We start from the raw sequence: 23,753 nt of genomic DNA, 5'->3' as shown, positions 1-23,753 counted from the left end.
CAGAAATTTTAGCACGTGTTCAATTTAGCTGTGACAAACTATGCCACTGTATTTTTTCCAGTGATATCAAGAGCAAAGCAACACTGATGAGCTTTGTTTTCACCCCATTTCATCCTCAGAGAACTGGTTTCAACTTTTGAACACACTACTTCATTTGTCAGCTACTTAAAGGGAGGTGCACCACAAACCTCCTTGTGAATGCTTTGGTCATAAGAATATTAGCATTCATTCATTTGCATGGAAAACACAAACACTCAGCAACTAATCGCTAAACAAAAAGTGCAACACAAAGTGGAGACAGACTGAATTCAAAGTAAAAGTTTTGCCTTTCACTATCACTTCTCAATTAGCTGGTGAGTGTTAGCAGATAAGCAGCCATCTTCCATGCAGGCAACCTGCAACACACTAGACCTGTTCTGTTTTCAGTGCCGTCATTTTATCATAATCACCCTCCTGCAACCACCAGCCAACTTGTTGGGGAATACACATTTTTCCCTAATACACATTCACAACATTTGTCCCATCTTTAGGCTTGATGACTATCAGTTTCACACCGACTGTCAGGAACCTCTTTTAACCACCTTCAACCAGCTGGGGAAAGCTCATTTTCCCCCAGTAACATGGTTGTTGCCAGCTGGTTACCAGGTAGTCACTGAGGCTTATGCAGATTGACAGATTAAGTATATCCAAGCCGCCACAACATTTTAGACTTTACTGAATAATGTAATTTCCTACAGAAAGAAAATTGTTTACTTCCATCAGCAGAGATGAATCCACAACATGAGCAGCATGTTCAGCTTTCCTTCAGTCTTGTTTTAATCACTTTGCTGTTTTAGTAACTTAAATTCCATCTCTGTATTCTTCAGCTTTTCTGAAACCCTATTTTTCCCTCATTAAATTTGTTTTGGATCTTTCTTCAGTTTGTCCTCCATGGTTGGATTTCTGTAGACTCATGCTTTTGTTGGCCTTCGTACAGATGAATTATTTGCTGTATCAGTTTTTTTGTTAATAAAGCTTGACTTTTGCAACTGCTCTCTGTGTCCACAACTGGGTACTCTTTTAAATCAACCTTAACTCTTCATCCTTGAAAATAAGCAGTTCTGCAGAGCAGTTTTTGTAGGAATGTTACTGCAAAATACGAAAATGGAAAGATGGCACAATCAAAATATCTGAAACAGCCTTGAGGTTGCTCATGGACGTGCACCTTACAAACTAAAAATGTACATGTTAGCTATTCCACTTAAACACACACACACACACACGTAGTACTTACTTCCAGTTATAAGCTAGTGATACTTCTATATGTGAGTATAGGGCAGAGGTTCCCAAAGTGTGGGGCCCGCCCCCTAGGGGGGGTGCAGAGCCATTGCAGGGGGGGCGTGGTATGAAAAAAAAAAAAAAAGAACGCTTGGACACTGCTCATGGTTTTTGACGGGGCTCCCACACAAACACAAAGCAGGAGATGAAGCGTCGCCAAATATGTTTCCAAACCAACCTTTCAAGCCAAAGACTAGAAAATATGGTGAAGCAAATCTTCCCTTTGGCTTCAGGTAGGTCTCTGCGACAGAATTGGTTTTCCCTGCGTCAGGAGCAGCGCTGGGCTCTCCAAATCACGGACAAACAGGATCCCACATTCTTGATTTTTAGTTCACAAACACTTCTTGTAAGAACTAACTACTCCTGACATTTTGGAGATGTTAGCTCTTTATACAATAAAGTTACAGCGGGATATAAATAATATCAGGCTGATGCAAAGATTTTTCTTGTAAAACAAAGGGGGGCCTGACAAAAAAAGTTTGGGAACCACTGGTATAGGGAACAAAAAATGAGTCCTGGTTTACTCTTTCAGCTAAATTACAAATATCTTATCAACAGTTTGTGCTGTAATAAAGTTAAAGCCACACATTTGAACCAGTTGCACTACATAACGAATTTGCACCTTAAGAGTCAATAGCATCTTTGGAGATATTTAACAGTAACGACACACTAAACTTCCCACTCTTGCAGATACAAAGGCATCACTGTTCCAAGCATCCACACATGAAAGTCATTAAAAATGTATCATCCTCTATAATGCTGGAACAAAATCACTCGATTTATTTCTATGATAGACATGCTTACTTCATATTTTACTTCAGACAGGTTATCTGATGGTCTCTATGACTGCTGCGTGACTTGTTGTTTCTTCTAATTCTTCTAGCTTCTAATTCCTTTGCGTCAGCACTTTCCCTCTAACTACATTCATCAGGACAGCTCATCATCTTTCCACTCCTACCCTCACTAGTCTCTCATCCCATCTCGCACTACCAAATGAAAGGGAAACCCTGGTGTGTCTGAGGCTGGCTGGCAGCAAAGCCAGAGGTGGAAAGATGAGAAGAGAGAGAGAGTGTGAGAGAGAGACATAAAGGCAAAGAAAAGGAAAAAGAAAAGAAAGGAAGGGGGGTAAAAGCGCAGCCTGCTCTGACTGTAAATGCTATATGAAAACAGGAGAGTTTAAGTGTTAAGAGATGATTAGACTTTGTGGAATGAGCAAAGTTGGGCAATTAATAAAATACAACCGAAGTTTCATGTCTGTGTTATGCACCTAGGAAACCGTGAGAATAGAGAGGCAGTTATTGCATTTGTACAGATCTGTATTCACTAGCTCGCACACTCATCTTTTGTTGACATCACACAACATGAAACTGCTAATCTAAAGGCACCATTTCCTTACAGTAACAGAGATATTTTGCCTTTATTGTCGGAACGTCACTTAGAAAATGAAAAACATGTTGGTATTTTCTACTCGTTATCTACTTCAGCTCTTCTGAATGTTAACTAATGTACATCATTGTTTTTATATGAATTCATTCAATTCAATTTTATTTATATAGCACCAAATCACAACAACAGTTGCCTCAAGGTGCTTTATATTGTAAGGTAAAGACTCTACAATAATACGAACAAAGAAACAGAGAAAACCCAACAATCATGTGACCCCCCTGTGAACAAGCGCTTTGGCGAGAGCGGGAAGGAGAAACTCCCTTTTAACAGGAAGAAACCTCCAGCAGAACCAGGCTCAGGGAGGAGCGTCCATCTGCTGCCACCTGTTTGGGGCGAGGGGATGAAGACAGGAAAAAGATGCTGTGGAAGAGAGCCAGAGATGCAAAATAACATTACAATGGAAATAGACGTATGTTGCCTTCCACCTACATGGATATAATCTTAATCTGACTTCTGTTTTATTTCTTTTCTACTTAAAACTGACCTTCAACACTCAGTAGTAAAGTGCTACAAACATTTAATATAAGGGGAAGCTAATTCAGCACTGCCATAGATCATCAAAGTTGCAGTTTGTTTTGTTGCATTTTTTTTTTTTTCACTTTAATTTTTCACTTGGTTTGTTTAGGAAATTTTTTGGTTTGGGATAAAACACAGTTCTTCACAATACAAGCCTAAATGTTGCAAAATGATTGGTTGAAAGGCTATTTTAGGCTATTTGTCTGAAGTGGCTACAAAGCTAGCACAGGGCTCACACTGTCTTGGAATAACGGCAATAACATTGCAAAATGTGAATAAACAGTTTTTTGCAGAACTAAAGCTCAGTCATATCCACAGTCCACACACAAACACTTGTTTTCACTGAGCCTGCCTGACTGGACATATTGGAAGTTTGCAGGTACGTACAAACAGAGCTTGAGTGACATTCCCCTCATCTTCTATGTGGGTGTTTTGCTGTAATAGACCTCTCTCACAGCAGATGTTTTGCCATGGCATAGCAGGAATGACATTTATAACAACTGTCTTCCATTAAGGTGAGTTCGCCTTAGCATCTGGTACTGTTCCCGCTGGTTTACTGTCACAGTGTTGTGACTTACCGGGGCACTTGATGGAATATAACCATCATTAATGAAACAGGTTTCACTTGTGCTTTTCCTTATATAACAAGTTAACGGCATGCCATGAACACAATCTAGTAGTAAAGGACAACGTGCACCTTTGTCATTACTATTACAAGAGTCTGCTAACATGTAATTTCCATCACAGCTCCATTGAGCTTTTACTGGAGTTGTAATTAGGCTGAAAACACCTGTTTGATAGAACGGGGCTTTTAAAGGCCTCAAATGCCTACCGTACACCCACGCAGGTGTTTCCACTTATCTTTCCAGATTAGATCTCTCCTCAGGACAGTGCCCACTACAACTGCCTATGAATAACCCGTTGCACCTTAAACTTTACAATCCGTGCACAGCTCTGCACTGTGTGAATCTGAACAAAGGTCTGACCAGCACAATAACTTCAAACAGCAGGACACTGCTTAAATTGCTTTTCTTTTTGCATATCTCTTTGGCTCTCAAAGCCCCACATTTTCTATTTATTTTTTTATTGGTAAAGGAAATAACAGCAAAGTGTTTGCAGCATGGCAAATATTCTGTATTTGCTTTAGGCAGCTGGTGTAACTCACTTCAGACCCACCAGGGGACATATTAAAGAACTCAGTTGAAAAGTTTCATTTTGAGAAAAAAAAAAGAGAAGAAGAAGTAAAAACTTGATACACATTTCACAGTTTCTTCAGTTTTCTTAAAAGCATTTGTATTTTTTGTAATTCAGGAAGCTTCAAGGAAAGGCTGTGTTGTGTGCACATTTATATGTTTGCACACACGAAACTGTATTTTTATTGCTTCTCCTGTTCCCATGGCCGGGGCTCGGAAACACTCAGAAGTAGGTTGTTTGTTCTTTCTTTTTTCTATTTGCATGTAGTAATGAAGTGTGCATCGTAGCTTTTTATAATTTGTGTTTTATTTAAATTCCACACAAACAATTAAGTTATTGAAATATAAAGAACTCTTTTCTCCAGCTGTCAGAGATGTTTTATAAGCCATTTGTTTACCTTTAAATTGACCCAGCTGATGTTTCAATTTCAACTGAGTTTAGATAAAAACCACACAAGTCATCTCAGGGCATGTTCCACAGATATGGCATCATAACCTCTTTGTAAAGGGTTAACTCGGATCCATTTCTGCGACCGCTGTGTAGCTCAAGCATGCAGTCTCGTATTGATTTTCACACTGAATACTGTATGTGCTTCAGTACAAAGACAGACAGTCACACAAAAAAAATCAAAAGTCCAGCAGGAGGCCGTGTTGATTCTGGTATATCTCCCTCACAGATGAAAAATTGAAGCATTTCTATTAATCTGAACCAAAATAAGCATAAAACACTCAGTGAGGGATTGAGTGATTTGGGCTTTAATGCAGCCCACAGAGTATTTACAGTGGTGTTCTGCAAGGATTAGTTGCATGAGAGGATTAGTCAAGCTGCATTACTGCTGTTTTATTTAACTCACAACAGCAAAAGACTAAAAATAAAAGCCTCTTAAACACATTTAGGCTACATGAGAGGCCAGCCTGGACACTTTGACAAACATGATGTTTGTGTCCTCTTTAAAGACCTGTACCGGAAAGAGATGTGCAAAACACCCACGCACAGACACACACAGACACACACTTTCTCACATACTCAACTCTCTGCACTTAATCTATAATCTAGTAATCTGCTGAAAGTTGCCCTGTTCAGCATATGCTGTGCTTGGAGACACTGTGTCATATTAGTTAAGGCGATGATGCTGGTGAGAATAAAGCATATGCAGATACTGACAGAATCAACAGAGTGGGAAACTCTCCGAGAGAGGAGAGGATTAATGCAGACAGACTGGAAAAGAAGGAAGCACCGTGAAAGAGAAAGAATGAAATTTGCAGAGGCAGCACAACTCAGCCATCTCTCCCTCTCTTTCAGTCTCGTTCTCTTTCCTTGCATCAGCACTGATCACATACATCAGTAAAGTAAAGAGCACCCCATCCATCAATGTATGACTCTGGAGCTGCTGTCAGGAATACTGAAGCTGTTCCTCACAGCCGCGCAAACACACAAAAGCACAATCATATGCATACTGCGCAATATATCAACATCAGCATTATAGCAACCAGAATAGACACCCTGTCAATGCGGTAAAGTTTGCTTCACTTGAAAATACACAAAATGTGCCTTTTACAAAATCACACTTATATTGAAGCAAGCGCAACTGGAAGAAAATATATACTTGCTCTGTGCTCGGCTCCCTTCAGCTTGTTCCTATTTGCTTAATTTATTCTTCATGTCAAAACATGTTCTAGTCTTGGTCCAGGATGACCCTTTAATTTCTTCTTCATTTGGAGACTTGATTCTAATAGCGGCGGTCCATTATCTGCATCATTCTAACACAAACACTACTGGAAATCTGCTTCTGCGGCTGCCTTGTTAAATGAAGGTTTAAACTCATTTATTCTTTTTCATGTTAACGTATTCGAAGCTCCAATATAGGAGAAGTGTGTTTCATACAAGCTCTGCTGGGAAAACAGAAAAAAAGGGCCAGTCAATGCTACTTTACATCCAGCCAGCAGAAGACAAGCCACACTTGGGGAGTGTGCATATGTACCCAAGCTAAACAGGAATTAGGTTTATGATTTGCTGTTTAGTAGCATTAATCCATTCAGATCTTTCTTGGTACACATGGCTGAGAAAACAAAAGCTTTGGATGGAGTCCTGCATTTCCTGACAGACACAAATATGTAAATGGTTCAAAAGGTAACATCCAGCCGTTTGTTTGCTTTCCAAACACCTGGTCATTTGCTGAATCTCCTGAGATCAAACACAGAAACTGTGTACACGGGGAAAAGAAAAGGGAGCGATATGAGAGCAAATGGACCCCGAGGAGGTAAAGCAAAAGGCTTTGATGTGCTCTGAGCATGCCTGTTTACAAATTATACAATAAGATTCAGAGGTGCATTTTTCAATGGCAATTCATAACTATGCAAATAATAAACACCCACTGACTCAATGAAATACATCCTGTTTTTGAAGGGCTCAGCTTTCTGGTTACAGTCCAAACATGAGGTGTAATGGGAAGTTTTTAATTTGACTATAAGTGTGAATGTGAGCATTATGTGCAGTACGTGTTGCTCTTGTGCTCTAGACCAGAGAAAAGCTCCAAAAACTCAAAGCTGGACGGGACAAACATATAAGACAATGAATGGGTACAGACTAAGACAAGATAATGGTAACAGCAAGCCAGAGAAAGTAGCTGTTATGAGCTTTGTTTTAACACAAAGGAAATTCAATCTGAGAACAACAGAACCAAATCTCATAGAAAATAAACTGCAAATAATCAATAGACTAGTCAATAGTCTCACACAGACACACTGTAAAGACCTAATAATGTGCCTTATTAAAAATATTAAGTAGAGTGAACTCAGTAATTATCAACTTGTTATTAGCACTAAAAGCTGATCAACTCAGTTTATTTCAACTAAGTAAGCTGGACATGCTGCTTTTCAGTGGTGGAATGTATCTAAGCACACTTACTCTATACTGTACTTAAATAGGTTCCAACGTGCTGCTTTGCCTCATTTCATATTTGACTTCATTATCTGACAGTTTATATTTGTATGCGATCGACTTTCTGTGCTGTACGCTTGGTTTGAGGCTCTGGACCAGCACTCCTCACAGTAAGCTGTTGGACAGAAAGATGTCAACTGAGTGGTACGTTTTTTTTAGTTTTCGTATATATTAGTAATTTTCAGAGTCATTTATATTAATCATGCTAAAGTTTAATCGTACTTTAGACCAACCTGTTTTACTTCTCGCTTGTGCTTTGTGAGATTGTTTCTTTACTGATCTTTTCCTGTCTTCTGTTATTAGACGTGAGATATGACTGCACTATGCTGTTGTCCACAAAGGAATTCCAGCAGTTCTTGTTGTTGACTCCAGTAAATTCTATAAGACATGCTGCGTAAGTAAACGCAAACAACAACAGTTTGGTCTGCATTTCTTGAAAGGTCATTTCTCACAAACCTAGTTTAGAGGTACCAAACTATCTGCACAGTATATAGTGAAGTCGTAAATTTTTAACAATTTGTTTTGCACCCACATTATTCTGCAGATCATCTGAAAGGTATATCGACACTTTGTCATTAAAATGAAATAATGAATTGATTTTACATCTAGATAGAAGGCATTCAGAATGAAAAGTTAGTGACCATGGTTGCATAGCCCTTTTTAAAAATATGTTGTTATGGTGTTATTGTTTGTCGGGCGGCGGTCAGGACTATCGAGGCACTGAATATCATCTGTGGGGACATTTGGGAGGTTGAGGGATGCTGACCTCAATAAACAGCTTGGGTATCTGCGGCTGTATGTTCTGCACACAGAGAGGAGCTGAGCTATCAACTATCACCACATGATGGTGAGTTGGATCAGGTGGCGGGGGAGGATGCCGGACACACCTGGCACACTCAAACATACAGTGTAGACTGGGGACGCCTGGTAGAGGTTCAGGAGATCTTCAACTCCCAGTTCAACAGTAGCAGGCTGGGGACAATGTTCTGCACCTCCATAGCTGAGGCTGCTGCAAGGAGCACTGGCTGCAGAGCCAACCACCTTGCTGGATATGCTGGACACTGCAGAACAGTGTAAATAAAAAGTTGGGCGGATTTTAACTGCATTACCAGATGTGTTTTTAATTATTATTTTTTATTTATAGTTACATACTGTAACTAATTAGATTGTGCAGGGTGTTCATAATGAATAAGTTGCCCTACCTTCATTATTTTCAGTATGCTTTACATATTTTTCTTTGAGGCAAAGAGTCTGCATATTTTTTTTTGTTGGAGGGACACCAAAGCTTTCCCAAACCAGCTGAGAGTAGTAATCTCTGCAGCGTGTCCTGGGTCTGCCTTGGAGTTTCGTCCAAGTGGGACATGCAAAGAAATCCTGGTCACATAGCAAAGCTACCTAAACTTTCACGAAGCGGTATGAAATCATAGTTGTGTTAGCAGTCTGTGGATATGAACGTGGCTTTGAAAGTGGCATCAGACCATTTAAAATTTAAATTTAAATTTAGATTTTCTGGGCCAGGTCATATGGCTTTGTCATTACAACTAGCAGATATACTGTTCAAAGCATTTTCCTATCTAGTATCAGTATTCAACAGAAGACTGTGAAGCATCACTGCAGTAAGTCACAAAATTGTTTTGTGGTGCTAGTTTATAGTTTAGTTAGTTGTTTAAAAGATTTGTATATGATACCTTTCACCATCTTTATTATTTACACCTTTCACCTGGAAATCTACTTGAATTCCTTGCTAGATTTCCATTATATACCATAAAAAAAAGTTTGTGTCTTTAATCAAGAACACCCAAGCCTCATCAAAGCTACTCTGGTCATCCTTGACTCTAATAAAAGGAAATTGTATATATTGGTTATACATATTTCAGCCCGACTCTTAGTTAAAAGGATGATTCCTGTCTCAATGTGACTCATGTAAAACAGAGCCAAAAGTTCTGCTGACGCAGAATTGGAAATTCAAATGCATGTGTCTGTAAGACGGTGTTCCCATGAATACCAAAGGCGAGCATTGTACAAACACATAAGTACAAAAGCGCTGCGCCACCCACCAGGTAAATACCTCTGGAGGACAAATTGGAAATTGAATCATAAACTATAAAGAGCCAAGGTTGAGTTCAGCTGCGGAAGAAAAGAGAGACGAGATGGAGGTGGAGAGGAGAAAAGAAAGAACGGCTACATTAAATAAAAGTTCACCCTTTCTCTCCTGCCCCGGCAAAAATTCACGCTGTGCTACCTGATTGAAATTTCCTGGTTTAATAGCTGTGAAATAAAGTAAAAGTTGGGAAGAGGAGGAAAGAGAGAAAATGAAACAGAGGGCAAAAGAGAGGAAAGCAGCAGCGGCGGAACAACACGGGAGAGAGAAGGAGACTTGAAAACCAAAGACCAGCGGACACAAGGACATGATGGAAAGCGAAGTCTAAAAAATTCAATCAAAGCTACTCTTTGCCTTTTTTATAGTATTTCCTATAAACTGCTAATTCATATTGATATTGTATTGTCCTGTGCGCATATGCAAGACGTCCTTGGGTGTCTTTTGCAAAGGGAAACTGGATTTCCTCAAATAAGTAAAACAGGTAACTATCCTAGTTCCAGTCAGTGGCTAAAACAAAGTCAATAGAGGCTTTATGCTTTTACTTAAGAAAGCAAACTGTACCAAGGTGGGTCTAGGCAGGGTTAGCTAGAGAGCTAAAAGGTAACGATTTCCTCTAATGAATGCAATGAGAGGACCCCAGTGAGGAAATCTCACTGTGCGGGGAAAGGAAACTTTCTATTTACACCAATTAGTCCAAACACGTAATCAGCACAGCACAAAGAGACACCAGTGCATCCATCTAACATTACCTCGGAAGGGTTGATGGAGAAGGGGGGAAATCAATTCTATCTTCATTTTATTTCAAATTTAGCATCTAGATCTACAGATCTATTTAGATGTAACTGAATTTTAAATTATGAAATTATAAGAACAGAGGGAGTTTATTATTTTAGGCTCCACAGTACTTGTTTTTGGAGAAATCGACTATCACACACTGTCCTGTTTCATTCAAGACGTGAGAACATAACATAAAGTTCTCATAAAGTCACAATGATTTCAATAGATTTTAAAGAAAGTCAAATTTGTAACTGTTGAGATTTATTACATAACCATGTGTAACCAATACAACACTTCAATACTGTCATAAATTCCTCATATTTGCCACCTGTAAGTATTAATATTAATTCAACATTAATTAGTAGTAGAAAAATTAATACTTTTATTTTTGTGTATTTTGGTTCACTTTAGGAAAACAAAACCTTAAATTCCAAACTAAAAGAATGAGATTTAGGGTATTTTTACTCCTTTCAAACGTTGAAACATTTTACACATTCACCTAACAAGAGAAAGATCCCACAAACTCGGCTGAATCAAACATGAGGAAGTACCTGCTTCGGCAACCCTTCGTTAAAATCCAAAAATGGAACTGACAACACCAACAACAACAACAGCATTAGCAGCTCTTTAGCTCAGGTACAGCTGAACGGTGTGACTTTAACCCAAACTTAATTAATTTTTAGTGTTTTTCTCATAATCATCTGAGCTTTTTTGCAGTTTTTTGGAAATTTTTAAAAAAGATCTCGTTCGCACCATGTAGGAGACATACATGCGGTTGCACAGGGTTTATGGCAGAGCATTTAAATTGTAAGAATGAAAGGGTTTAGATTGCCAATAGGAGGTATGAAAGCTGCAGTGTTTGCACTTCAAAAAATGATGTAAGTTTGCAAGGGGAGATATTTACATGATATATACATGAGTGCAGGTGGTGATCAGTGCCAAACATGGAATGATGCAGTGAACACAGCGTAGGGTCATGTGTTAGTGGTGGGAACAGTCATATGGTTATTGTTCATGTGTCCGACAGCAGAGGGGAAGAAACTGTTCTTATGGCGAGAGGTTCTGGTGCGAATGGACCGGAGCCTCCTGCCTGAGGGGAGCAGGTCAAACAGACTGTGTCCAGGGTGAGAAGGGTCAGCTGAGATCCGAGCTGCACGCCGCAGTGTCCTGGAGGTGTACAGGTCCTGCAGAGATGGGAGTCTGCAGCCAATCACCTTCTCAGCAGAGCGCACAACACGCTGCAGTCTCTGTTTGTCCCTGATAGTGGCTCCAGCGTACCACACAGTGATGGAGGAGGTGAGGATGGACTCGATGATTGCAGTGTAGAACTGCATCATCGTCCGTGTTGGCAGGTTGAATTTCTTCAGCTGCCTCAGGAAGTACATCCTCTGCTGGGCTTTTTTAATGACGGAAGTGATGGTGGGCTCCCACTTCAGGTCCTGGGTGATGGTGGTACCCAGGAAGCGGAACGAGTCCACAGAGGTGATGGGGGTGTCAGTCAGGATGATGGGGGGGAGTGGAGCTGTGTGCTTCCTGAAGTCCACAATAATCTCCACTGTCTTCTGGGCATTCAGCACCAGGTTGTTGTGGCTGCACCAGGACACCAGACGTTCAACCTCCCTCCTGTAGGCAGACTCATCCCCGTCCGAGATGAGTCCGATAACGGTGGTGATAACACTGCATTCATAGAAACGCAGCAGGAACTGGCAGCGTGAGTCAGTTCCTGACTTTATCATTTCATCAGCGATTTGAACAATTATCAGTGATTTTTGAGACATTGAAGCTGACCTGTAAGATTTGTGAATAATTCTTTAGCACCACTCTATCGTTTACATTTTGTTCCGATCAAGCTGAAGAACAGTATCCTTGAATTTGAGGCAGCACCAGTCATTAGTAAGAAACTTGGTTGGCATCAGTTTTACCTTCAGAACTGCTGAAATTCGTTCTGACATAAATTCAAGAAGGTGCTACTAACGTTGTTCAGAATCTGGTCTAAAAACAACACACACCTTTAGCAGATTTGTAAAAGCAGTTTTTATGAGGTGATTCTTCAAACATCTAAAAGGTGCTCCAGCTGTACTGATACTTTTTTTAATAGTAAATTTATTGTCAGAAAAACACTTCTGAGATTATGTGCGCTGTGGTTATAAAGGCAAAGCAACTACATTCAAGGAGAGTATTTAAATGTTGCTCAAGAGGCTCAAGGGGATCAATGTGTGCCAGAACAAACAAACACTTCCATCACCACTAGGGATGGGTGTTGATAAGATTTTCACGATTACGGTTCCATTTTCGATTCTGTTTAACGATTCGATTCTTTATCGATTCTTTTTAAAAAGGAGAACACTAAGGTCGATTAGCTCAGAACTTTGTTTTATATCTTCTCTTTGAACAAGATAGAAATTTAGGAGTAACATGGCCTTACAAACCCAGCAGTGAGAGCTTCAGAGATCCACAGCCTGCGGCTCTTCAATGGGGTGTCACAGGGTCCCCAGGAAAAACATTGTAAATGTAAAATAATAAAATAAATGTTCTTCTGTAGCAATAACAAAGTATAACATAAATTATTCAGTAGCAATTACACAAGAATATCCAGTAATGTCCCTGCCTACAATTAAACACATTCACTTACAGAAAACCATCTGCTGTGGCAAATGTGTGCAAGGCTTTGACCACAAACTGAGTCTCTGCTCGGTGACATTCGTCTATCCTGGCCTGAAAGGAGACGCTGCCGGCAGACTGCAGCGAGAACTGCCAGCATCTGAGCCAGACTCTGTCTCTCTCATCATGGTCACCTAAACGCACAGTAATGGCAGGTTTGTAATAAGGCAGATCGCGCTAACATAATATGCACTGTTGTTGATTATTTTCCTGCCGCATTAACGGGAGAGGACGTGCAAACGTTACCGCTGCTGCTGGTTGAGATTCACGAGTCCGGAGCGGAATTAAAAACACGACATTCATTTAAGGTCATCGCGTGTTTTGTGAGCAAATGCTTTTGCATATTCGTAGTGTTTCCTCCCTTAAATGAAATATCTACTTAGCAAGTATTGCAAGTTGCCCTGTTGTCATCCGTTCTCGTAAAGTATAACCAAACTTTTTAGCGTTTGAGCCGCCGTGTTTCCTGCCAGGTAAATGACGCTCCGCAACATGGTGACGTCATTCAGGGCGACTGGAATCGATAAGGGAATCGTTTGCAAAAATGGCAAACACTTCCAAGGAATTGAAACAATGGGAACGTTTTCGATTCCCATCCCTAATCACCACAAGACTGAACTTTTGATACTTTCCATTTGGGAATTTAAATATGTGCTTCTGCATAACTGCCTGTGGCAAGTAGTTATTAGATTTCCTCTCACTTTTTTTGTTTGTTTGTTTTGGGCTTCTTCTTCTTCTTTACTATTCCCCATATGTCAGATGGATTGAGATGGTTTTATATAAATCAGCATTTTTCCAAAATCTAGCATGTCTGGCACCAAACCCTGTGCCACATCCAGTCCCTTAAACCACTTTTTGTCCCCATTCTGATGCTTTGTTTGAACTCCAGCGACTCTTCTTAACCATGTCTACATGCCTAAAAACATTTAGTTTTCTCTATATATGTCCTTTAACAAGCCTCTGGTAGGGTTTCAGTTACCAGACAGAATATTTTCATATTTACATACACTATAAAGAGCATGGTGGTAGTCCTTAGTAACACAATCACACCCTCACAATCCATTTTTTGTTTATGTGCTACTCTGGTTCTTTAGGCAGAGGCCATGAATCACGCTGCCTCTAAGCAGAGTTCATCTTGCTGTCTGGCATCAGCTTTCTACTTTTATAGATATTCATTTGCTACACTTGGTAAAAAAAAAAAAAAGAAAAAAAAACAGCTATAAACACACTGTGCTCCAGTAGAAAAAACATTTTGATTGCTTTGTGATCTTCTTGTTCAATATTTCAGCAAACAGGCAGCCTGCCTGACAGACATTAGAAACACATTTCTCCAGAATATCAGTGGAATCTTGTTTGAGCAGGAATAAGTACGGAAGATGATCCTGTGACAAACTCCAAAAGTCTAGAAGGCCTGTACCCAATCATCAGATACACTCCTGGCACGTTAATGGCTTAAAACAATACGCGCATTACCAAGGACACAGTGATTGGTGAAGGAGAGTATATGCTAATTCAGTTATTCAGTTATGAAATTTGTCAACTGTAACCGCTGATATAGAGCGAGGGAGAAAAAGAAAAGCTAGCCAGAGGCTACGTAAAACCCATACTGCCGAACAAATGGGCAGATCATAAATAACATGTGTCTCTCTTGCTGTGAGGCAGCAGGACAGTCGGTGTTCAGTGGAAACCAGAGTGACACAATACGATGTAACTGAAACTTAATAATTGTGTGAAATCATAAATACTGCTCTAACAAACAGTATTCATTGCTATGCAGCTTCCTGCTCATAAAATAATTATTTTATGATTACCGCACTGAGTGATGTTAATGTCAGCAGCTATTTGTGAGACAGTGATATTTAAAATGGGTAATTAAAAGTGATTTTCTCCCTGTCTGCCACTCGCCACCACCAATGACTCCACGTCTGTCATCAGTCAGATGTTGCAATGTAATTATAAGGGAACACACACATGCACAACCTCAGTTTCAAGCAATGTGCAATCTTTTGTTTCATTTCCCAACAAAAATGATATTCATTCAACAGGTGAAGCAGGTGTGGATGATGGAGTAAGAGGGCTTTAAAGATGGAAAGTAGGATCCAGCCAAGTTCCTGACAGTGTGATCCCTCTATGGTGCCTCGTACACATACGTATTCCACCCCCACTGTTATTTTAGCTTATAACTGTAGGCGAAAGTCTTGGCTTTGTTGTTGCTCTCGTGCTGTAGAGGTGTGTCACAGTTAGTGAAGGAAGATTCTGGTTTGAATTCTTTCTCGTGTGTTTATTGTTCAATGATAATTTTTAATTGCCCTGGGTCAGCACGTCTCAATTTCAATAAAATTGTATTTACAGAGGGAAAGGGACGGAAAGCGTCTGCTACATTTGCATTTATTTATTGGATTTCAAAGAGATTTAGAATGTGCTGAGTTTATTATTATTCTCATCAGAGATGAAACGATGTGCAAAGCACCGTGCTCACGTTTATCTAGCGCTGTCTGGTCCTACTGGCTGCTCAAAGCACTTTTTAACCACACAGTCATGCAGCGCTTTTTATTCTGCACATTTCCAAGCACTTTATCTACCTCACATCCGTGGCCAATTTACAATCACCTATTAACCTAACATGCAGGTCTTTGGACTGTGGGAAGAAACCAGAGTACCCAGAGGAAACCCACGCAGGGAGAGGGAGAACATGCACACTCCACACAGAGGTGCTGAACCAGGAACCTTCTGGCTGGGAGGTAACATTGCTAACTGCTGCACAACTGTGCGGCTGCACGAAAATGCACAGTTTGGGCCACGTGCTTAATTTAAAACATTTAGGAAGAAGAAGATTTTAAAAGAAGGAAATATTCTTTCCCATTGTGAGCAGAGCATGCCACATTAAAAGTATAATAAGTGACAGTATAATGTTCTTCTGATCATCTGTCTCACTGTCAGTAATTACTGATTTCATTAATTTGGTCTCTTTCTCTCTCATGCATGAATTCTTTAACTCGTGACCTGTGATTTAAAAGTGGAAGGAAGTGCTGGGATGTTTGTCAGCATGAAAAATTTCACATTTGTAATTTTCAGCTTGAATTTTTCACAAGCCATATGGAACCGTGTTGTAGACCAAGCATGGAGTGCAGCTTTACTGTGGAGCAGCCACTAAGGAGGGCAGACAGCCTGTCTCTGCACATCACATTAGAGAGCCTCCTTGGCCATGTATGCATATAGATGTGTGTGCACGTGGGTTTTTTATTTGTGTGTGTCCTTCCATGTGGATTTACAGAGGGTCTGTCGGCGTGCCTGACTGAATGCACATGTCCCTCTGAGCATGTGCGAGAGTAGTTTAGCACATGTGACTTCGCCTTCTATGTCTTTCTCCTTACATCTGTATTTTCCTGTCTTGGCAGTCACAATGCCTTTCAGAGTAACTTAAGTTCTTAGTAGTCTCTAATGAGTGACGATGTATAGAGATTGCAGCCTATAGACTGAGAATCAATGACTCGACAGTGTGTGGTGAAGTGATCAGCATAATCGCTGTTCCGCTTTACTTCAAAGTCCAAGCCAAGCTGTTTCTTCAAGACTATCGGCAGAACCACTGAGTCATTTAACCAAGGCCTAGACTGCAAATAAGATCTCTTCATTGTAGGAGATCTATAGTCTGCTAAGTGTAAGCGCTCTGTGGTCTAGGTGTTACACATTTCAGTATAATAAAATGTGCGAATAAGGCAGAATAAACAGAAGGATTGGTGGTTTAACAGATGGAGAGGCACTAATGGCATAGAAAAGGCATCATTTTCTATTTTTCTACTCTGGCTTGAGAGATACAAAAAAGAACAGAAACTACAAAGACACACACACACACACTCTCCTGCAGACATACACTTATATCCTGAGACTTCTTCAACCACTTCTCAGTTCCATCAGCTTTTCTCCTGAGGTTGCTGTTCCTGTCTTGTCTCTACATGCCTTGTGAAATGAATTCAAGAATGCGCATGCACACATATTCACACAAACGTGTTAATGCTGGCTGAAGTAAAACCTAGCCGGGAGACATTTGATGTATTGCCATCATGGCTGGCTGGTGTTAGGTAAGGTGGAATCAACTCACTGTTAACTTGAATCGGATTCACTTCTTGCAACAAGAGAACCGAGGCACACAAACCGAGCTCCTTGCTTTGTCTCTCAGGTAAACGGACCGCCGTTTTGAACATATAACCGCTTTAAAATTGGTCAATCATTACCTAAATTCAGACAATTTTCAGAAAGAAAAATAAAAAATATAAGCTAAAAAAAACTGAATAAATAAATCACTGTTTTTTTACTCCTTTCACTGTACCTGCATGATGGATATGAATAAAGTACTCGATAACCAGGTTTCACTCACGGTGCACTTTAGAAACATACCTGCCCAAGAGGTTAACGTACCATTTGTCCAGTATGTTCATCATTTTCCTGAAGCCTTCATCACTCGTGTTTACTCAACACATATCTTTAAATGTAATGTAATTTCAATGTGCCTATGCATTTGACGGATACACTCGTTTGCTGTACAGTTTTATGGATGATTCACGTTAGCCTCCAATGTATCATTTCTCCTGGTTTTCATGCATTAATTAACTGCAGCCTTTGGTGTTTTTTCAGGCAGTTAAATAAAATATTTGTTCTGCTATTCTGCACAGATAAAACTCTACAACTCTACAGCACTCTTGGCAAATTATTTCGTCTTGGTTCAATTCAATTCAGTTTTATTTATATAGTGCAAAATCACAGCCAAAGTCACCACAAGGCCCCCTATATTAAAAAGACCCACAGTAATAAAGAGAAAACGCCCCATGCAACCAAGCAATTGGTGACACAGGGAAGGAAGAACTCCCTTCTAAAGAAACCTGTTCAGGGAGGGGCAGCCATCTGGTGACTGACAGACCCAGTATGACTGTGCAGCGTGCTCGAACTCTGAATCTGAACTACCGTATTTACAGAAAAAAATGGCAATAGCCAATATTCAAGTCAAAGCTTCAAAATGGCCCAAATCAATTGGTGATGTCATAGTAGCTACATCGCCCAATTATAAATAGTCTGTGCTGATAACACTTTACATAGTCAGCATGAATCTACATTAGCTTTTGATTATCCCAAATTCTCACTGTAGAGATTGTCCAAAAAAATGTAAATCATTGCTTCAGAAATGAAACCGGCAGCCACAAATTGATTTGACTTGAACGTTTAAAGAGAGAACGGGGAGCTGTAATGGCAGTGACCACAGCCGCTCACTGGGGTACTCTTATAATGAAAGCAAAACCGAATAGCTTTAGTGACTCCCAACATTGTAATCAAATTTACTTTACATGCCCGTGTGTGTGTGTGAGTGTGTGTGTGTGTGAGTGTGTGTGTGTACCTCTGTGAATGCATGTGCGAAAGAGAAAGAGACAGCGGGTGTGTTTTGAATTAGTGAGAGCGACAACCTTGAGGTGACCTAAAGGATTGTATTCAGTAATTATCTGATTACTCGTCTGTTTTTCCTCACTCAGACACCCTGCAACTGGATAATGCTGTAACTCACTGATCACAACCTACTTTACAATCAATTACCCATTAACAGAAGAACGGTCACAATGCACACGGGCAGACAAACGCCGCCTTTGCTGCCACCGTTTCAGAGCAAAATGTGACAAAAGAAAAACACAAAAGTGCAAATTCTAAACTTTTCCTCATCTTGTGACTTTTCTATTTATCTGCCTCACTCGCTGTTTTTCTCGTAGCTTTGTGCAGACCTCAGCACTTCGCTGAAAGCCTGGTGAAGCACCACAGTGAGAAGGTGTCTCCGTCCCCTATCAATGTCTTTTCGCGATCCTTCCATTTATGAAAATGTTTGCCCTTGCCTTGTCAAAAATGTCTCTTTGAGAGGAGATGATGCCTGGCAGCCAGAGAACAGGAGAGTCAATCTTACACACAAACAGCCACAAAACACACACGCAAAGCCATGGATATAGGTACTCACATTTCAACAAGGACACACATTTACTACACACACACACAATCTCACAAAAAAACCCTTCTTGTCTCCAAGAAGCGATAACATTATGAGAAATTTTCAGTTTCTACAAGGAAGGCCAAAGGGGGGGGCGCACGTCCACCTAAGATGCCAGATTAAAGAAAAGATTCAGACTCATCAATCATTCTCCCTTTCAGTCGTCCCTTAATGGAACATCTGCACGAGGCAGATGTTAAGACATAAATACACTGGCTGCAATATAAATATCCTTCACGTCGCTCACGTTAGATACGCAGCACCAAAAATGACAACGACAGCCAGTTCAGATGAAGGGCAGCTGGTGCACAACACTTATCACAACATGAAAGCCGAAGGCACAGCGTAACATTTTCAAGCCATCACAGCATATTATATGAAGTCAAACCGAACACGCGACACTAAAATCACTTCCTGCTTTTATCCTTAGGTGATTTTGTCATTTTCAATTATTGAGTTTGGTTGGGTAAGGTTTTTGCTTGTTTTTTTCATTTTATTAGTTACATCCAAATCTGCCCCACAAATCTTGAAGTGGATTTTGCTGCTTAATACTTGTGGTTCCTGGAATATTTAAAAGCAGATCCTTTAGCTCGGGAGACAGACAGCCTTTCCGCTTTTAGGATTAGGCTTAAAACTTTCCTTTTTTAGAAATCATATAGATAAGTCTAGATCCGGTGGCCCAGAGTCCTTCCTTAGTTACACTGAACAACACTTGGGCAGGGGCTCCTGGGGGGTTCCCATCTTTTTCACTCATTATCCATTTAATAATTAGTTACTATTTACTTTGGCTATCTTCCACAGGGTGTCTTTTGTCCTGTCTACCTCCCCTGATCCGGTCATCCAACCACAGCAGATTCCAGAGGTTTCTTCCTGCTAAAAGGGAGTTTTTATTTCCCACTGTCACCAAGTGCTTACACATTTGTAGGGTCTTTACCTTATGATATAAAATGCCTTGAGGTGGCTGTTGTTGTAAGTTAGTGCTACATGAATAAAATAGACTTGTACTGAAGCTGACTTGGATTGAGAGGCACCAGCCTTTCAAACTTACTTATGCTGCTTGAGAATTAAAAGTGATTAAGAACAGCTTACATTATAATGACCTTCACTGCAAGCCTACAGCCAATAAAGCCTGTAAGTCCAGCACCCTGACATACCCCTAATAAAAATCTTAACTGTAAAAGCTTCACAACGACACAGAATGAATTCACATTCCTGCCTGTATGTGCATGTAACTGAACAGCATGACCTCAGGAACATAAAAAGCTCGTATTCAAGCAGGTAGCAGCTATAACGTGTTCCGCCTTAAATCTTTGTTGCCTAGAGGTATGGGATTTTCAGTGTCACACACATGTGATCTTTGTGAACCAGGGAGGCGAGTACCCAACCTTCACATGAGAAATGAACTGAAAAGTAGTACGAGGCCTTTGGGCTCAATCACGGTAGTGACTCAGCCACTTGAATCACACGGGAAGGATATCACACAACCAGGGATTTCTAATCCACAAAAGCTCACTTCTCACTGTCTGTGCTGTAACCCCCAGGCATTTTTGAGAGTCACCCACCCTGATGGGACTGCGAGCACGCGAACGCCTCTGAACTGGGAAGACCTTTCTTGTTGGATTACTTGTACCCCCCTTTCTTTTATTAAAGAAGTTTTGTGTGTTCTTCCTGGCAATCTGCCTCGGTGGTCTCGTATTTCATTGTGAATCCGACCTCGGTGTTCCCTCGGGTAGCACGCGGTGTATTCACTATAACTTTACAATATGTGAAAAGAAATTGGCTGCAGAGGTAATCTACAATAGAGCCAATATTGTGGATGTTGTAAACAGACAATGACCCACCGACAGGTGAATATACAGTACACAAGCGGACATATAGATATACAGCTACCTACCTGTGTGGCTTCTGTGTGCATGTGTGAGGGAGGCCAGACAAAGAGATAGCAGCAGACTCCACACACCTACTCCACAAATGCAAGGACCCCGTTCCCGCATTCTGTCAAAGGGAAAGTAAGCACACAAATGTTGTTAGTGGACACAAGAGAAGAGACAAATTTAGAGAATGCATTGCTTTACTTGTATATATGCAAAAAATATTCATTTGATTCTCACTGCAGAACTGTTATTAGTGACTCTCTATCCCCCTCTGCCTAATTGGGCTCCACCTTTCTCATTTATGCAAGTCTGAACCTCATCAAGCACCACACACTGCTGTATATGTTCATGCATGAAGTGAAAAAAGCATCAGCTGAAGCGCAAAGGTTAGTTCAGTGTTTCCCATGAATTCACCAGAACGTTCTCGCACAATAACATGTTAGGCGTTTTGGTAGAAACACTTTAAGAAGTCAGGTGGTGTAAAGAGCAACATTCACACAGTCATACTCTAAAGCAGTGGTTCTTGACCTGGGTTCGATCGAACCCTAGGGGTTCGGCAGAGCCTCCGCCATGACATGCGTGCCTCATTTTGTGCAGAGTAAAAAAACATATCTATGTCTTGAATTTGAAAAACATCATATTTTATTTTTCACTAAAGAGGGGTTCAGTGAATGCGCACATGAAACTGGTGGGGTTCGGTACCTCCAACAAGGTTAAGAACCACTGCTCTAAAGGATCTATTGAGGGCAACTTGGGGTTAAGTCTCTTGCCTAAGGATACTTGATTGGCATGCGGGCTGGATGAGCAGAGGACCAATCCATACACATTCATTCTACCACCTGAACCACATAACTGACTGCAAGTACACAAAAAGCACCTAACGCAGTCCACATTAAGAGCTGGGCTTGGTGGATGTCTGAAACACGGGACTATCACTCAGAAGACTGCTGGTTAAACCATGTTCAACACAAACCTTTTTACATTTACGCGTATTTTTTCCTATTTGGCAGATCATTAGGGTAAAGTCTGGTTGGGACTCGAGAGCATGGTTTTGGATTGAAGTTATTACCATTTAAACTCTGTGGTGAAAGGGTTTCCTTTTTGGCAGAAAGTCCTGAGGATAATCTTTTGCTGTGGGGCTGCACCTTCAACCTAACGCCATAAAACAGTTATATTCAATCTCAGAAAACTGTCTTAAAATCACTGAAAGCTCTCTTCGAGTTCTCTCTAATGAAGCTTGGGCATAAGTTCAGTAAGGAAGATCTGTAATCACTCATCTGGCTGGTTTTCTGGGTGTCAGGTTGCTTTTCCATTCTTTAAATCACTCCCACTTTCCCACGCTGTCAGTCTCAATGCTGTCATCATTACTCTAGTCCAATCATCTTCTTTCCTGCCTTCTTTGAGCCAATCAACCTCTGCTTTATGTGATTTACATCTGTGATCTCCATCATTTTCCCTTTCAAACTCATTCGTGCAACCCACCTCCTGCCCATCTCCAACTCACAGACACCTCAGAGATGTATCCAAGCCTCAGTCTTCGTCTTCACCACCACCAGCATCTAGACTCCGGGGAGTCCTGTCCTAAATCGCCGCTGGGACTCCATTCTGCCATGATGGGTCATCAGAGTCTAATCACCAAATATAATAATTTCTCAATAAACAATGTTCAGTTCTTCCAAGTGAGTTCTTCCATTTCTCTTTATTGAACTAAAGTAGAGCCTGTTGCAGAAACTAAGTTCAAATTGATTTTGTTCCTAGGTTTGAATCACACATGTATAAAGCTGTTCAGTCTTGCTTCCTAGAAATTAGAAGTATGTCTAGTGGAAAACAAATAAAACTTTCACACCGAGACCTGGAGAAAGCCATCCACATATTTATTTTCTCTACTGCAACTCTCTCCTGTCTGGCATGAATGAAAAGTTACTCTCTTGCCTGCAGCTGGTTCAGAATTCAGCAGCACAGCTTCTTACTGGTATTAGCAGACAGCAATCACATCACTCAATTCCTGGCTTTTTTCCATTGGCTCCCTGTACGATTTAGAATTGATTTTAAGATTTTAATCATCACTTTTTAATGATGTTGCAATCTGGCCCCAAGCTACTTGGATGAAATGTTGACCCTGTATGAGCCAGCTTCAAGCCTTAGATCCTCACATGGGGCCCTTTTGGCTAAATCATAGTCAAGAATAAAATCTAAAAGTGATTGTGCTTCTGTTTTTAGGGCCTCTCAACTTTGGAATGACCTACCTGAGGAAACAAAATGTGCAGAATTAGTAAACCTCTAAATCACTTTTTGAGACACTTTTTATGTGATTTCATTACATGTGATGTCTTTGATATTCTTTGATCCTCTGGTTAACATCTTTCATATGTCACATTTTAAATCTTTGTGTGTGTGTGTGTGTGTGTGTGTGTGTGTGTGTGTGTGTGTGTGTGTGTGTGTGTGTGTGTGCGTGTGTGTGTGTGTGTGTAAGAGAGACAGAGGACTCTTACAACTGGCTTTCTGTATAAATACACTGTTTGAATATAGTGCTTCTTAATGGGTCTATACAAATAAAATGTATTATTACTACGAGACTGGAAGTGCAAGTTGACATATGTTAAACTATAGAACTGTGCGACAGCCTTTAGCCCTCATTCTTTATGTTTTGCCTTCAAATTGCCAGACTTTCTTGTCATTTTAAAGGACACTTGAGCAATAATTCTCCAGGCTTTCTGAAAGTCTTTCATTGTTTCTTTTTGGCTGCTTTTTCACTCATTTCCAGTCCATGTGTCTGACCACTTTCACAGAAATCTGTTTGTTTGTTTTTTCAGAATCAGAATACTTTAATAATCCAAAGGGAAATTATGTGGTTACAGTTGCTCCAATAAGAGCAGTGACAGAATGAACTCAATTAAATAATAATACAATA

General features: G+C 40.4%; 1 protein-coding gene across 1 annotated transcript in view; it reads right to left on the bottom strand.

Moving 5' to 3' along the window:
• LOC120743837 (chemokine-like protein TAFA-2) overlaps positions 1-23,753 on the bottom strand; it is a 95,169-nt gene that overhangs the window by 26,617 nt on the left and 44,799 nt on the right. Inside the window, exon 2 of the mRNA XM_040047757.1 lies at positions 20,863-20,963. Within this exon, the coding sequence (XP_039903691.1) occupies positions 20,863-20,962 (100 nt within the window). The 5' untranslated portion in view covers position 20,963. The remainder of the gene's footprint in view (positions 1-20,862; positions 20,964-23,753) is intronic.

Source organism: Simochromis diagramma, unplaced genomic scaffold (genome assembly GCF_900408965.1).
Source record: "Simochromis diagramma unplaced genomic scaffold, fSimDia1.1 OVJJ01000387.1, whole genome shotgun sequence".
Taxonomy (NCBI): domain Eukaryota; kingdom Metazoa; phylum Chordata; class Actinopteri; order Cichliformes; family Cichlidae; genus Simochromis; species Simochromis diagramma.
The sequence above is the reverse complement of the archived record's forward strand: the minus strand, read 5'-3'. Positions and strand labels throughout refer to the sequence as shown.